The sequence below is a fragment of the Lontra canadensis genome, unplaced genomic scaffold (assembly GCF_010015895.1).
Source record: "Lontra canadensis isolate GAN:19392208 unplaced genomic scaffold, GSC_riverotter_1.0 scaffold15, whole genome shotgun sequence".
Lineage (NCBI taxonomy): Eukaryota > Metazoa > Chordata > Mammalia > Carnivora > Mustelidae > Lontra > Lontra canadensis.
In genome coordinates, this window is record NW_022631009.1 from 17185798 (window position 1) to 17203896 (window position 18099).

Below are 18099 nucleotides of genomic sequence, written 5' to 3' on the forward strand. Positions count from 1 at the left end.
AAATATTTTTCATACTATAAACATACTATTTTTCAATTTTCTTAGAAACTCAGTGTAAAAGCTACCAAAGTAGTGATAAAATATCAGAATAACATGACAAAAATATTTGAATAGCTTTTCCAGGATTCCTAAAAAAAAAAGTTCAAATACATAGAAACTTATTTTCAAATGTATAAAAAAAAGACACAAAGATAAGTTTTAAATACTTTAGCAAAGTAATATCTTGATTTTAGGCCATAAAAGTGAAAAGAGCATATAGTACATTTTAAAATACTTTTAACAAGAGTAGAATCTTCATAAATACAAAAGGAAGATTCCTCTCACTCCCTCCTCCCACACAACTTAAAAAAATATTATTAACCTGCACACTTCTGTTTCCTGGGTATACGGTCATCACGAACCTCTGTGCGAAATGAATCCTATTATACTCGGAATCTACCGTTTCCAGTGTAACAAGCGACGGTGTAGCTCTCAGTGCAAAAGAACGGGACAGTAATGTCGCGAAGACAGCACGCCGTCCCCGCCAGTGTAGCACGAACTCACGTCTCAGCAACGGGCAGGCAACCCCGCCCTTCATGTATCCGAGTGACTGCCGGGGCCCTGCACTTTCCTGCCCCCCGAAGCCGAGTGAACCAGCAGGGACGCAGAGCCTCGTGGGCTGCCCGGCTCTGAGGAACCTGCGGCCTGTGGGCTGCTGTTCTGCACTGGGCCAGGCTCGGGGACGTCACTTTTTGGAGAGAGCCTAGGTAAAAAGACGAAAGGTGACATATTACAGACCAAAGCGCAGATGTGATGCCAAATGTCCTTACAGCTGCCATCCACTCTTCATGAGTTTTTTGCATAATTAACTAAAACTCTTTATGTGAACCCTGACACCTCAAAGTACAAATACTTTCTTTTCAAATACAGTTTTGCTAACTTCACAAATTGCATTAAGCACCACCCATGCGTGGGCTGAGCACACTGTAGCATCGGGAATACAGTTAATAAGACAGAATTCTGGCCCTTGCTTTAGCAAATATTTTATTCATTTCCCACCAAGGATGAGACATTTTAATTCCAACACAATGATGAATCAGACCTCAGCTCTGCCTTTGAGGGTTTACAAATCTAGTGGAGGGTTTTTTTAAAATAATTTTTTTATTAACATATAATGTATTATTAGCCCCAGGGGTACAGGTCTGTGGATCGCCAGGTTTACACACTTCATAGCACTCAACATAGCACATACCCTCCCCAATGTCCATAACCCCACCCCCCTCTCCCTAACCCCCTCCCCCCAGCAACCCTCAGTTTGTTCTGTGAGAATAAGAGTCTCTTATGGTTTGTCTCCTTCCCAATCCCATTTTAAAGGCACATATCTAATTAGAAACAGCAAAAGCTGTTACGGGAACACAAAGGAAGGTGCATCTGATTTAGTTTGGGACGAGGGAGGCGAGACAACCTTGAGACCTAAAAGTACTTAGCTATCGGCATTCTGGTTAATTCGATGTTTACCTGTGTCTGGATCACCTATGACCATTTAGAAAAATTCATTAAAGATAATGTCAGTATCCTTTCATGTTCAGAAAGTAAAAAACATAATCATCTTCATATAAAATGACAAATACCTTTTAGTACTATGATACAGTAGCAATTACAACTTAATAGCCTGTATCTCAAAAGGCTCCTAAACATTTACCAAATATACATGCAACACTTAACAACGGCCATGGAAACGAACATCACACTCCTATGCGAACAACATTCATGAAGGCTCTTTTCTAAGCTAAGAACTGAACTACCAAATAGCATATTCACAGGCTGGACCCAAACTTCTTATACCCAAACTTCCTTGGATTAAATGTATGGATACATGTCATCTCCTAGCACATTTTCTTTCCCGATGTGCTATGCTTTAATAAAAAATGCATAATGCAGTATTCAAAGCAGTCCCGATTTAACAGAACAAAATCTGAGCTCACCTTCCTTCACTCCGTGTACTTTCAGATACGCTGATCCTATCTGTCCCGTTGCCTGCCTGGCCCTTCCTGTCGGCCTGTTCCCCACAGAGTTTGGAGCTGGATGCTGCTGGGGAGGCCGGCTCCCCACAGTCGTGTTCTCTGGATCCGGGGGTGCTCGCTCCGTCTGCTCTCACCTCTCTCACTGATGTTTCTGGGGAGGTTGGTATTTCTGTCAAAGTTTCTTGTCCTAAGTAATCGTGGTTAGTGATCGCCACTGAGGAAGTGCCATGATTGGCGGTAGCGCCTGTGCTGGTTCCCATGGATTTGGAAATGACCTTCAGCTTATGCGAACTGGGCTTGTAGTGCTTCTTTTTGTGTTTGACTTTAGAATTGTGCTTTAAGAAGAACTCACATGACTCCTGTAGAACTCTCCGACTTTCACTGATTGGACTGTAAGAGAAACCAAGGAGAGGGCTTACTAGGTAAATGTTAAGTGCTATCGAGAAGCCAAAAAGCAGGGGGAAAAAAAAAGAAAAAAAAAAAGAAGCCAAAAAGCATATCATATATCTTATACTAAAATCTTTAGTTGATCAGATTAAAAGTTCTAAATGACTTATAGTTATGAAATCTGGGATTACAGATACTATGAGCTATAAGTAGATTGCCATGAAGTGAAATCTTTTTTGCATACAGTGTTAGCTGCCTTTGTCAGCCTAAGTAGGTCGGTAAGAAATTAGAGAGGCTAAACCAAAGGAGGAGGACAAGGAAACTCAAAGTAGCATAACGTAGGGGACAATCTGTTTATCACATGTGAATACATCAAATATAAAAGTAAACCAGAAAAGAAAGGACGTAGAATGGTTGTTGTTAAATTTAATTGTTTGCTTTCTAACATTAAAGGTAGCAAATTATACTGAACTGCGATGTATATAAATATGGAGTAGATATGTAATAATTGCAAAAAATTAAAAGTCCAGTTAAATGCAATTCTTCAGTCAGGCTCCCTGCTCAGTGGGGAACCTGTGTCTCCCTCTGCCTCTCCCCCTGCTTGTGTGCTCTCTCCCTCTCTCTGTCAAATAAATAAGTAAAATCTTAAAAAAACAATGCAATTCTTCAGACTTCAAAAACTTAGAAAAGATCTATAGTTCTGAACTTTTACCACAAAAAAGTTTATTAATCAAACCAATGGGGAATAGTTTAAAAACCTATACTACACTGTCGGCTGTATAGAGCACATAATGTATATAATTAACCAAAATGAACTATTTACTTGTAAATCTACTATATTGTTACAAAATACTACATAAGTTTAAAATTTTACCATCTTAAGGCAAATAAGTGACATTTTAAGCAGCACTATGCGTAATAAAACTTAAAGGTAGTAAATAATCATACAATATATTTGAATCATACTCTATAATTTTCCTTACATATATTTGATCCCATTTAATCTTTTATCACTGATAAAATAATTAAAATTTAAAATGCTGCACCCAAACTACCGAATACAGTGATAGCAGTAATAATATTAAATATAAGCTGTGTAAAGAAAATGCACACTTGACAAATCTTTCTTTCATATTTCAATAGAATAGTATAGGTCAAAGACTGTCTAATGAATGCCAAACAGAATAAAGTGTATTTCTCCAGGAAAAAGATTTCCAAATTTGACATAACAGTTGACATAATGAAACTCTGGCACAATAATGACTTGGATAGTTCCTTGGTATTTATTCTATTTAATGTAAAACAACATCAGATAATTCAGTAGCTTCTTACTCTCTCTTACGATTTCGTTTAAAAAACCCAGCCCATTCCGTGCACGTCTTTTTGCTTCCAACCCAGAAGACAGCAGAGATGCCAACAATTAATGTCATCAGATATTTTATCATAAATAAAGCCAATTCTGGTCGAGTTTCTGTTTTTGCCTACAAAAAAAAAAAAAGTGAATAATAAAAATTTCAGTGATACATTTTAAGTGGAAAGAAGTCTGTAATGTCAATGTAAAACTTGAACAGAAAGTATAAATCTTGAGTCTGTTGTATTATAAAATGTTTGACATTGCACAATATAATGAATGAAGAACTCATCTGTGTATCAAAATATATAGCTAGAAAAGGAAAACACTTCAATATATTTAGGAAGAATATCCTAAATCTTGACTTGATTTCCCAGCATCTTTTCCCTATAAGTATGGCAGCCTCTTATAATTACCAAAATATCTGGTTTTGAGTATCTATTTGCCTTCTACTAAAATCTACCAAAAAATTACATTTCAATTCATTGGAACAACATAGTATTTTAGAGTCTTTACGCATTGTTGTTTATGTTTTAAAAAATGTGGTTGGTCAGGGTGAAATAAGTATCAATTCCATACAGTAAAATAAGTTCTGTTTTTAGAAGCATATATGAAACAAAACATTATAAGATGATACGATCAAATTAAATAAACCCAAATAAGGTTCCCCCCACTGACTGAAGAATTCAAAACAACTCCCACTTCAGCAGAAGTTGACAGACCTCTTCTTGTGTTTCTGTTCCTCATTATTATTTATTTGCCTTTGCAACCAAATTTAATTTTTATTAAAAGAATAGCTAACAGAGGCACTTTAACTATTGTAACCAAAGTCTAAACTTGAGGCAAGAACTCTTGAGGCCTGACCTCAGCTTCAGCTGATGCCCAAGCAATCTTTCCCTCTATCTACTGGATTTTCTTATGGAAAATCTAATGTTATGTTTATGACTAACTCAAGTGTATGTCCAGGGAATGTCCTCTATGTTAAAGTTAAATAATGAACTAATACAGGGTTCCCTGGGTGGCTCAGTTGGTTAAGCATTTGCCTTCAGCTCAGGTGATGATCTCAGGGTTCTGGGATTGAGCCCCGTGTCAAGTTCTCTGCTCAATCTGCTTCTCCCTCTCCATCTCCCCATCCCCACAGGCTCAGATACTCTCTCTCTCTCTCAAATAAATAAAATCTTTAAAAAGGATAGCAAACTAATACAAATGCTCTTTACCTGATAAGGACACGGGATGTGGTACTGACGACAGTGGTCGGAGACCCAAGTTATCTCCCAGGTGATCCTGTTCACTTGCTCATAGACGTAACACCCCAGAAGTGTCACGAGGGGCACAAGATAGAGGCCACTAAAGACTCCAATTCGAATCATAAATTTCTTTAGTTTCTCCTGGTTCCGGCCATCATGTTGTATAACTTGCCGAACGTGATTTAAGGAAATGATGCCAGCTAGAAGAAGAGACAGCCCGACAAACACACAAAGGCACAATGGCAGGAGCACAAAGTAGCGAGACGCATCCAGGTCATAAAGGCCGACGAAGCAAACGCCACTAATGTTGTCTCCTTCGACTTTGTTCATAGCAAGAAGCATAACAGTCAGAAAACCCGGTATCCCCCACGCCACGGCATGAAACCACACCGCTTTTTGTTCAATGGCTTCACAACTCCATTTTCGTCCTGCCGCTAGGAACCACGTAATGGTAAGAATCACCCACCACACCGTGCCGGCCATTGTGAAAAAATATAAAAACATAAACAGAACAGTGCAAGCCTTATTCTGAGAGCCCAGAACTACCGTGTCCCCGAGTTCTAGCTTCTCATCTGCCTTGTTGCAGGCTGTGCGGTCGCCTAACAAGAATCCGATGAAGTACATCAGGGACACGATGCTGTAGCAGACAGAGTAATATATAATTGGTCTTTCTGGGTATCTGAATCTTTTAACATCAATTAAGAAAGTAAGGAATGTGAACAGAGTTGCACAGAGACAAAATATTGAAACTATCCCAATAAAACTTTTTGCAAACTCTAGCTCATCACTTTTAAAATACATGTTAGGGCATGGAGGTGCGCACTGGTCAATTCCCAGAAACTTATAGCCTTGTCCCCCAGAAGTCTTCAGATGCCTGGGACACCAAAATCCAATGTCTCTTTGAACTTCCTCTGTTTTCTTCTGAGGACCAAGAAACTGTGTATGTGGATCAAAAGTTACAGGAACGGTCTCATCACAGTACTGCAATCTGTAGAGATTATAAAAATTGAAGGCAACATTTTTACTGATTCACTGCTTTAATGCTATGCTTTCCAGCTATAAAGTACTACATTATGCATTCATAATTGATGGGAAGACATACAACCTGGATAGATTAAAGGTTAGAGCTTTGAAATTAACTGAACACTAGTAGTTGTTAGTGAGGCCCCAATATGCTAACATATATTTAATACAAGGCAAGTGAATATGAACATTTCCTTACTCAGAAAATGATCAATGAATAATTTTTATTTTGTAAATTTTTAAAGTAAACTTTATACCCTAGGTGGGGCTTGAACTTAGGATCATGCTCCACTGCCTGAGCCAGCCAGGTGCTCCAATTAATAATATTTAAATAATTTCTGCTTCCAAGACTAAATATTTAAGAAAGAATTTATCCTAAAAAAAAAAAAAGAAAGAAAGAAAAAGAATTTTTCTTAATTAGTGGTCTCCAGACAAAAAAGTATTGGCTTGTCTGTTTATAGCATTAGAAATGTAAGTCTTGGGGAAGTTCACTTGTATTCTAATGCCCACAAGCAAAGTAGCTCAACCATATGACAAGGTTTTGACAGTTAAAATTGGCTGAAATGACACCCTTCCCCTCCCTGGATTGAGTTCAGGTGATCTCTACATTCTTAAAGGCAAGAAGATCACCAAGAAGTAGACTGGGGACCAGCTTAATTAATCACTATCCTGTTTCAGTTTGGCTGGGTCTTTTTAATTGAGGTAGAGTTGACATACAATATTATATGAGTTTTAGGTGCACAACATAGTGATTTGACATTTATATACATTGAGAAAAGGTCACCATAGTAAATCTAATCACCATCTGTCACAAAATTAATACAATGTTATTGGCTATATTCCCCATGCTGTACATTATATCCCAATGACACATTTATTTTGGAATAAATATTTGGAAGTCTGTACTCCTTGTCTCCCTTGTTTATGGTAGACTGGAATGATGTACACAGATACATTTTCTATTTTGTGAAAAATTTTATTACTCAGTTGAGTTTCTACACACCAGTGTTAATTTGGAGGATCTATATGGTTTAAAAATTAGTGGGAGTTTTGGGGCACCTGGGTGGCTCAGTTGGTTAAATGTTTGATTTTGGCTCAGGTCATGATCTTGGGGTCCTGGGACTGAGACCCACATTGGGCTCTCTGCTCATGTGGTAGTCTGCTTGTCCCTCTCCCTCTTCCTCTATCCCTCCCACTTGTACTCTCTCTCTCAAATAAAATCTTTAAAAAAGTAAAAATAAGGGGCGCCTGGGTGGCTCAGTGGGTTAAAGCCTCTGCCTTCGGCTCAGGTCATGATCTCAAGGTCCTGGGATCGAGCCCCGCATTGGGCTCTCTGCTCAGCAGGGAGCCTGCTTCCACCTCTCTCTCTCTCTCTCTGCCTACTTGTGATTTCTGCCTGTCAAATAAATAATAAATAAAATCTTTAAAAAAAAAAGTAAAAATAAATTAGTGGGAGTTTCTAAGAAGAAAACTACTTATTTATTTATTTATAAGATTTTATTTTTAAGTAATCTCTACACATCCAATGTGGGACCTGAACTTAAAACCCCAAGATCAAGAGTCTCATGATCTACTAACTGAGCCAGCCAAACACCCCAACAAGAAACATTTAAAATATGCTTTAGATATAGATATGAGTAGCAAATAATAAAATTTATGCCTATAAAAAGAGCACTAAGTATCTACCACTAGTTTTAAAAACTTATGTCAGTTTTGCTTTATATCTTTTAAAATAAAACAATATAACAGTAGAGATCAGTTGGGACCCCTTTCTGCTCCTATTCTCTTTTTTCTCTCCCCCAAAATACTCATTACCACAAATTCAGTTTTTATTCTCCTTCTGCATTTGAAAAAATTTTTACTATGTGATTTTTCTAACCATAATGTTATATAATATTGTTTTACAGGTTTTGAATTTTATATAAATGACATCATACTATATGTTATCCTGTAGCATCCTTTTTTTACATAACACTATAATTTTTAGATTTATCCATGTGTATAGATACGGATCAACTACATTAATTTTATCTACTGTATCACAGTATTCTAGTGTATAAGTACATCACAATTTACTAGTCATTCTTCTACAATAGAGTTTCACATTTCCCCTTTTTTAAAAAAATTTAGGAATAATGTGGCAATCAGTATTCTCATGTGTGATTCCTTATTTGTGTAAAAGCTCCTGTAGAAGGGTATTGCCTAGAATGTAAGGTATGGGTATCCTCAACTTTATTATATGTTATCAATTGTTCCTGGAAACCATTATCCACCGGAAATATTTGACTTCCACAAACCTTCTATACTCTAGTCTACAGATAAAGACACAAAAAGATAGATACAGCATCTTCCCAGCTTTATCATGTGAAGTCTCATTATATCAGTAGACTGTTTCAAATTACAATCCCCCAATGTCTAGAGCATAGGAGACAAAAGTAATGAGTCAAGGTCAATGTGCAAAAGGGCAGTGAATTGATAATAAGTTCATTTCCCCCCCAGTTTGGGTCAAAGGCACCCTTACATCTTCTCAGAGAACTTTGTACTTCTCCTTTGTTGTCTCTAGCATGGTTATAATTTTACATTTATTATTATAATTATTTTATTACTATCTGTTCCTCCCACCCCACGGTAAATTCCCACTGGGAATCTGTTTTTGCTCACCATTGTGTCCAAAACACTGCACCACAGTGGCTGGCAAATGTTAAGTGTGCAATAAACATTTGTTGAATTAAATAATGAAAGCCTGTCACAAACATTCTGGAAAACTAATACCCACATTAAAAGATCACTGGTAGCTTTCAGTTGAAAACATAATTTACCTGTCACATTCAAGTTCCTCAGGCCATCGCATACCAAAAGTATCAATTAATTTTTTGCAATCAGAATATACTTTTTCACAAAAGTTACGACAAGGTGGAACCACATTAATTTGTTCCGTGCAGGCTGGTACAAAAGCTTTGCAAAGGAAAGTTTCGATGTTTGGTGAACATTCCAAATTTGCCAGAGGAAGAAAAGGCTATTAAGAAAAACAGCAAGATAAGGTTAGAAAACATTTTAATAACAAATGAATGGAACTTATTTACTATTTAAAGCATATACCTTCTCACTTATACTCTAAAAGAATATCTCATTGTCAATACAGTCAACATTTTTTTCACTTTTATTAATTTATTATTTTTAAACTAATCTCTATGCCCAACATGGGGTTTGAACTCATGATCCTGAGATCAAGAGTAATTTGCTCTACTGACTGAGCCAGCCAGGTGCCCCTCAATATAATCAAATTTTAAGGAGGTAATTTCAGTTAGTCTGTTAGACTTATGAATCCTTCATATGTAATAGAATATTATTATTTTATTCAATTACACATTTTTAAAGAAGACATGCTAAATCAAATCAAAAGCATGAGTTGATTGCTAGGTAAAATAAATTATGCAAATATTCAATTTACAAGTATATAACGGAATACCCTAACATTGTACTGAGCATTCTAGAGAATGAAGGAATGTTTGAGGCAGAGGAACAGCATGAAAAAGGCATGAGGATCACTGAAAGCTTATCCATGCAGGCCAAGCTAAGTGTGGCTTGAATATAAGGTCAAAGAGGTGGTGTTAAGGGCCAAGTGGAGAGAGCTGAGATTGGCAAGGTATGCTGGGCCTGATCCTGGAGAACAGGAATGGCATGCTAAGTTGTCTGGATTTTGGAAATCAGGGAATGAATACTATTGGAAAGTTTTAAAAGCAGGAAGTAGGGGCGCCTGGGTGGCTCGGTGCGTTAAAGCCTCTGCCTTTGGCTCAGGTCATGATCCCAGGGTCCTGGGATCGAGCCCCACATCGGGCGCTCTGCTTGGCAGGGAGCCTGCTTCCTCCTCTCTCTCTGCCTGCCTCTCTGCCTGCTTGTAATCTGTCAAATAAATAAATAAAATCTTAAAAAATAAATAAATAAAAAATAAAAGCAGGAAGTATCTCTAGAGTCTGACAGCTGAGCTGGAATGTTAGTCCCCCACTTCCTGGCTGTGTAACTTTGTCAAGTTAACTTTCCTGTGCCATAGTTTCTTCATCTGTAAAATGGCAATGATAATAGTACCTGTTGCATAAAATTGTTATGAGTATGGAGTTAATAAATGTAAAGCTCTTCAAACAGAGTCTGGCATGTATTAGGCACTCAATAAACATTATTGTGATGATTCTACTTCAGAAAATGCACATGGGTTCTGGATAAACCTGGCACATTAACCACATATGTTTACCCCCTTTCCTCTTATAATAAAGAAAAAAAAAAGCCACTAACCAATTATAACAGAAGAGACTACATTAGCATAAATGACTTTTCCAATGATAAAAACAACAAAAAGAAAGCCCCAGCCGTTCCAAGATGGAAAGCCATTAGAGGAGTGGAAAGTGACTTAATGGGACATGAGGTGTACTCTGAAGCAGGAGTGGAGGAATTCAGATGACAATGAGCTCATGCGCTCTAAATAATCTAATAGTCTCAGTTCATTGAGGTACTAAGTAGCACAAAAGTCTATCCTCACCCCTACTCCAGTCCAGATGACTACTGCATTCTACCAGCATTGTTTCTGGGAGAAACGGGGCTGGAAATGTTCTGCACTTGGGGCATCAAGCACAGGGCAGAGATAATGCACAAAATGAAAAGAGGGGGGCTATAACAGTCCCTACAGAAATATGAAGCCCTCATCTTCCTGTTCCTCTTCTGTTCAGGCATATACCTACCATCCCCATTCTTTGAAAAAACTCAACAGTCTTGAAGAGCTCTACACACTGACAGTGAAAAAGACAGGTGACTTTGAGCTAACCCTACTATGAAGCCCACCAGTAACAAGCCCCATTCTTGCACACAGAGCTTTTTAGTGCCCCACACAAATAAAAATGGGCAGCCAAGGATCATCAGACGTCTGAAGAAAGCCTCCCACATCAAAGAGAGAAAAAAATGTTTCATGAGGAGGGCAGGATCCACTGTGTAAAATGTTATTACGAATTTAGTAGGATGAGAGACCAAAACAAGCAAACAGATAATTGAATATTTGGAGGAAACAGATTATGCAGGGAACAAAAGAAAACAAATCACAGAACAAATAAAAACCTTAATATTTTAAATTGCATTCATTTAAAAGGGACAGGTGCTATGGAAAATTGAAATAGTAAGATGGCTCAAATTAAAAAAAAAAAAAAAAAACACTCTATAGAAGGTTTAGAAGATAAAGCTGAGGGAAGAGATGGACAGTTAGAAAATCCTCCCAATCAGAGGATCAGTCCAAGTGTCCAACACATGACTAAAGGAGTTCCAGAAATTAGAGGGAAAATGGGGTATGGATGATAATCAAATAAAGAATATAAGAACATTTTTCAGAACAGAAAGGTACTAGTTTACAAACTGAAAACCTGGTATGACACTGCAATCTTATTACTAAAACATTTCTGGGCTTAAACTTCAGTCAATTTTCCTTTCTTTTCTAAGATTTATTTATTTATTTGAGAGAGCGTGAGGAGGGGGAAAGGCAGAGGGAGAGAGAGAGTCTGAAGCAGACTCCATGCTGAGCACGGAGCCAAACGTGGGGCTCAATCTCATGGCTCTGGGATCATGACCTGAGCTGAAATCAAGAGTTGGATGCTTAACCAACTGTGCCACCCAGGTGCCTCCAGTCAATTTTATTTCACAGAGATCTCTCTCATATTCTCCTCTCTTCCAACCCCCCAATTCCAAACCCTATGCTACAGTGATTATCCCATCAAACTTGTTCTATTATCTCCCACTATAAACAAAACAAAACAAAACAAAACAATAATATCTTTTCTTGACTTTACATCCCAATCCCCATCCAGCCATTATTCCATTTTTCTGTTCCCCTTTAGAGAAAAACTCCTCAAAACAGTTGTCTTTACTTTCTTAAATTCTGCTCTTCCCACTCCCTCTTGAGCCTTCCTTCAATCGTCCTCATACTTCAGTGAAACTGCTTGTCAGAGCCACCAATAAACTCCACATTGTCAAATCCAGTAAGTCAGTTCTAAGTCCTCATCCTACTAAATTCTTAATAACATTTTACACAGTGGATCCTGCCCTCCTCATGAAACTTTTTTTTTCAATTGGCTTATAGAATATGAATTCTCCTGGATTTCTACCTATCTCATTGCTGTTCTTTTTTTGATTCTCTTCTATTTCCCAATTCTACACACTGGAGTACTCGAGAGTTCCATCCTCACATTTCTACTTTATCTATACTCACTCCCAGGAGAAACTCATCCAGAACCATGGTATTAAATACCAACTGTACACGAAGATTCCTGAAGTTATCTCCAGCCCCATCTCTCCTGTGAACCCTCTACTTGATGACCACCTGCCCCTGGAGAATTCCAATAAGCTGTCAACATGCATCTCAAACCCAGTATGTTCAAAACACAACTCAATCCCATAGCATCCTATCTCCCAAACAATCCCTCAGTCTTCCCCATCTCAGGTGGTGCCACCATTCACCAAGTTGCTCTGACCAAGAATCCAAAGATTCATCTTTTACTCCTCTCTGTCTCTCACCCCATATCTGATCCAGCAGCAAATCCTATTGGTTCCCCTATAAGATATATTTCAAATCTGACCATTTCTCACTATTACTAAGTTACTATGTCTAAGCCACTAAATCTTTCACCTAGACTACTGAATAGCTTCCTAATGGTCTCACTACTTAACATTCTTGCAAATCTGACAGTCCATTTCCATTCAGTCCACCTTCCAACCAATGTAAAATGTAAGCTTTTTTTTAAAATGTAAGCTTGTCCTTGTTAAAAAAGACTCCATTAGAATAAATTCTAGGGTTCTTATCAAGTCCTATGAGGCCTTAAATTTCCTGGCCCCTGGCCACTTTCCTACCACCTTTTCCTCATTTCTCTTATTCTCTCTTCATGCTTTCTCTTATTCACTCCAATGCCACTAAATTGGCATTTTGCTTCTCATAATTCCATGTATATTTCTGCTTCAGAATCTTTGTATTTGCTGTTCCCTTTACCCAGAACATTCTTCCTCCACATAGTCACATGGCTTGTGTCCTCATTCATTTGGGTCTCTGCATAACTGTCACTTCAGAGAAACATTCCCTGCCCACCCTATGTAAAAAATTGTCTTTCCATTCTCTGTTCCATTATTCTGCTTTGTGTTTCTTTCTAGTCCTTACCACCATGTATCTAGTCCAGAAAGCAATCAGGGCATATATACAAGGACAGATAGCTGAAGGAGGAATGTTTCAAGGGAATGGCAGTGGGGGACTGGAACTGATAGATTATATGGTATTTTAAGCATCTGGAAAAATTGCTGTTAGATGTCTAAAAGTCTATTGGGTCATCAAGAAAAATTAGCTATAGGTACATAAAAAACAAGCAAATAAGGGGAAATGCAGTTATTGTATTAACCAAGAGGGAAGGTATTAAAGAAATACATTCAGTCAAAGCAAACTACTCAACTCAGTAATGTATTTAATGTTCCTAGTAATGCTAGCACTGGTGATTGATTTAACCAAGAATTATGTTAGAACACTGGGAAGAGAAGTAAAAATGGTAGAGTAAGACAAATCAATTATCAACTACCATAATAGGAAAGAATAAACAGAGACTGCCAGAAGTTCTAAATGGACGAATCAATAAGTAACAGACTAAGCATATTAGAACATGGCCTGTGTATCGGAAGAGCCCTGAAAGAGTTCAAAGTGTCTGTCTTTGGGGAGGAGGATAGGGATGGGGATAGAGAAGAGTGGGCAGGAACTGCCTTTTTTTCCATTAAAAGCCTTTTATAGTGAGGGTTTTCTTCCAGCTTTATTTAGGTATAATTGGCATACAATAAACTGAACATGTATAAACTTTGATGGGTTTTGAAACCATTACCAGAATCAATGAAATAAATATATCCATTATCATGAAAAGTATTCTCTTGCCTCTTTGTAATCCCTCCCCCGTATCTCCCCTGTCACTCTCTACCACAAGCCAAAAAACCTCCCCTGGCAAGCACTGATACGCTTTCTGTCATTACAGAGTGGTATTTTCTAGGTTTTACATAAACGGAATCATACAGCATATATTCTTTTTTGTCTGGCTTCTTTCACTTGGCATCATTATTTTGAAATTCATCCATGTTGTTCCATGCCTCAACAGTTCCTTCTTTTTAATTGCTAAGTAATATTCCATCGTGTGGTTACACCATAATTTGTTTATCGATTCACCTGTTGATGGGCGGTTTGAAGTGCCCATAGGACATGTGAGTGTGGATATCTACTAGCAGACAGTTAAATAAATAGGGCTCTGCAAGTGAGAGACTTTAGGTAAAGTCTCTGGAACTTATGGTTCCAGAGATGGAAGCCGTCATTATAAAAATGGTAACTGAAATATGTGAATCAAATTTCCCAGTGAGAATATATAGAGTAAGAGAAGATGAAAATTCTGATTCCAGAGGAAGGCACTAAACTTCATATTTTCATCCTCTTCTTCTCCAGATGTCATTGAAATGGGAAAAAAGGTCTAAGGATAAAAAAAAAATCTATAGCTCTACAAAAAAACTAGGAAAAGATCTTATCAATGAACTATAAACATTGAGACATTTCTGAAAGATAAAAGGAATTGAGGGGCACCTGGGTGACTCAGTGGGTTAAAGCCTCTGCTTTCAGCTCAGGTCATGGTCTCAGGGTCCTGGGATGGAGCCCCGCATCGGGCTCTCTGCTCAGCGGGGAGCCTGCTTCCTCCTCTCTCTGTGCCTGCCTCTCTGCCTACTTGTGATCTCTGTCTATCAAATAAATAAATAAAATCTTAAAAAAAAAAAAAAGGAATTGAGGTGGAGCATCTGGTAAGATGGCGGAAAGCTCACCTTGGCCCACAGATACGACTAGGTAATGTTCATATCAGTGTAAAAAAACACAGAACAACCCAAAGACTGGTGAAACCAACTCCACAACTAAAGGTAGAGAAGAGGCCACACTCAAGAGGTTAGGAAGGATGGAGATGCGGTCAGAGCCAAATGAACCCTGGCAGTCCTTGGAAAGGAGGGAGCCATGGATGTGGAGAGGGGAGAGAAAGACTATCGCACAGGGGAGGCTGAATGGGGAAGATGAAGTGCTGTAACATTTGGCTTTGAAAACTAGAGGGGCTGAATTTTGTGAGTTCTCACAATAATCAGTGGAACTTAAAGTCTCAGATTTTAAAAATCAACAGGATGATTTCTGGAAGAGCCAGCTGAGTCCCCACACTTAAAGACAGCACTATAAATAATCCGTGGGGATACAGCATAGACATAGTAGCCTGGGGCATACAGGGGGTTTATTTACTAATTTCAGAGTATGTCCCTAAGGGATAGAGATCCCTGGGAGACTCACCCAGGAACAAAGGAGCTGGCAGGCACCATTTCCCTTTCCCAACCGTAGCACAAACATATGGCCACCTTTCAGAACTAGCCCAGAGCTGACACTTACCACCTAACTTCTTCATACCACCACCTGCCCTCTTAGGGGATCCACCCCATCTAGCCAAGCTTGCTTCAGTCCCAGCACTGAGGGTTTCCTCCCCAGAACACTGGCATACCTTGCCAACACCTTGGCTCCCAACTCCTGGGCTTTGTGAAGCCTCAATCCTCCAGTGGTGGTTGGTCCCACCGAAGACCAGCATGCCTTGTGAAAACTGCAGGCCCATACCAGTGGCTGCACCAGCCACACCCTGTACTGGCAGCACAAACCTTGTGGACACTGTGGGCCCTGCCCCTTCCAACAGCTATTGGTTGGCCCCTATTCAAACCGGAGCCACAAGCCAGGTAGTGTGCAAGCAGGTATGACACAGGCCAGCACCACTCCAAAGGGACTCCTGCCCTTGGGTGAGGGAAGGCTAACCACACATCCCAGTCGGACAGTACCAGCAGTGGGTTGCAGGCAGACAGCTTGGTCAGATTGCAGGTCCACCAACCAATAATAGTTTCTCAGGGGACAACACAGGGAAAGCACCCTTCAGTTTGGTGCTATACCATCTCAGGCAAATGCCTGGTCTGACTAAACTCAAGCCCAAGGTGGCCCCAGACTGGCCCACTAACAACACGGGGACCAAGCACTGCCCACAACAGGCAAAGAAAGCCATTGCAGAAGACTGGACTAAAGGCAAAAGTGGCCAAGACACGGCAGTAGGGCACGTGTGATACATATAGGCGACAACCCTGAAGCACCAGATTCTGGGGAACAGGGCACAATGCACTGCAGGGCACTACAGGACCTTTTATTCATAGGCCATTACTTTCAAGAGCGGAGATGTAGCTGACTTTCATAACACTTAGACACAGAGAGTTAGCCAAAATGAGGAGATAGAGGATTATATACCAAATAAAAGAGGAGGAGAAAACCACAAGAGACCTAAGCACAACAGAGATAAGTAATGTGTCTGATAGAAAAATTAAAGTAATGATCATAAAGATACTCACTGGACTTAAGTAAAGAGTGGTGGACATTAATGAGACTCTTTAAAAAAAAAGATAAAAAGAGCCAATGAAAGATGAAGAACACAATAAATGAAATTAAAAATACACTAGAGGGAGAGTTGCCTGAGTGACTCAGTCAGTTACCAACATTTGATTTCAGCTGAGGTTTCCAGCTCGGGACCATGAGTTCAAGTCATGCATTGGGCTTCTGGCTGGGCATGGAGCCCAATTAAAAATACAGTACATAGAACAGATAGCAAGCTAAAGGAAGCAAAAAGATGAATTAGTGACCTGGAGGACAGAGTAATGGAAAGTAATCAAGTTGGGCAGGTGAGAGAAAAAAAAAATTATGCAAAATGAAAACAGGAAACTCAGCAACTTCATCAAGCATAACATTCTCAGAGGAAGAAGAAAAGGCAAAGTTTATTTGAATAAATAACAGTTGAAAATTTCCCTAACCTGCAGAAGGAAATAAATAACCATATCCAGGAGGCACAGAAATCCCCCAACAAGATCAACCCTAGGAAGCCAAACCAACACACATAGTAATCAAATTGGCAAAAAACAGTAATAAAGAGAAAAAAATTTAAAGCATCAAGAAAAAAGAAGACAGTTACATACAAAGGGAAGACCCAAGGGCACCTGGGTGGCTCAGTTGGTTAAGCGACTGCCTTCGGCTCAGGTCATGATCCCAGAGTCCCAGGATCGAGTCCCGTGTTGGGCTCTTAGCTCCATGGGGAGTCTGCTTCTCCCTCTGACCTTCTCCCCTCTCATGCTTTCTCTCACTCTCTCTCTCTCAAATAAATAAAGAAAATCTTTAAAAATAAAACAAAACAAAAACAAAGTGAAGACCCATAAGGTTATCAGCAGACTTTTTAGCAGAAACTTTGCAGGCAGAAGAAAGTGGCATGACATATTCAAATTGCTGGAAGGAAAAAAAAATCTGCAGCCAAGAATAATCTATCCATCAAGGTTATCATCCAGAATAGAAGAAGAGATAAAGAGTTTCCCAGACAACAAAAGTTAAGGGAGTTCATGACTACTACAACAACCCAACAACGAATGGTAAAGGGACTCTTCTGAATGGAAAGGAAAGATGATAAGTAAGAATAAGAGAAAGTAGGGAACACAAAAGCAGTAAAATTTAAGTATATCTGTAAAAATCGGTCAAGGGACTCACAAATTAAAAGACTATAAAGTATGACTCCATATATGTAAAACACAGCAGGGGAGAGAGTAAAGAAGATGCAAACTTAGGTGACCATCAACTTAATATAGACTGAGATATACAGAAGATGTTATATACAAACTTGATGGTAACCACAACCAAAAAACAGCAATAGACATACAAAAAATAAAGAAACGTAATCCAAGTATATCACTAAAGAAAGCCAATAAACCATAAGAGGAGAGCAAAAGAAGAAAGGAACAGAGAAGAACTATAAAAATAACCACAGTGGCACCTGGGTGGCTCAGTGGGTTAAAGCCTCTGCCTTTGGCTCGGGTCGTGACACAGAAATAGAATAGATCAATGAAACCAGGAGCTGGTTCTTTGAAAAGATCAATGGAAAACAAACAAACAAAAAAGTGAGAGAGAGAGAGGACTCAATAACCAAATCAGAAATGAAAGAGAAGAAATAAC

General features: G+C 38.9%; 1 protein-coding gene across 2 annotated transcripts in view; it reads right to left on the reverse strand.

Annotated features, from left to right (window-relative positions):
• Window positions 1-573: 573 nt before the first annotated feature.
• FZD6 (frizzled class receptor 6) overlaps window positions 574-18099 on the reverse strand; it is a 36955-nt gene continuing 19429 nt past the window's right edge. For both annotated transcript variants that reach the window (XM_032858549.1, XM_032858548.1), the window contains exons 3-7: window positions 8831-9027; window positions 4959-5976; window positions 3723-3871; window positions 1965-2393; window positions 574-742 (exon numbers count right to left, since the gene is read on the reverse strand). In XM_032858549.1, the coding sequence (XP_032714440.1) occupies window positions 574-742; window positions 1965-2393; window positions 3723-3871; window positions 4959-5976; window positions 8831-9027 (1962 nt within the window). The remainder of the gene's footprint in view (window positions 743-1964; window positions 2394-3722; window positions 3872-4958; window positions 5977-8830; window positions 9028-18099) is intronic.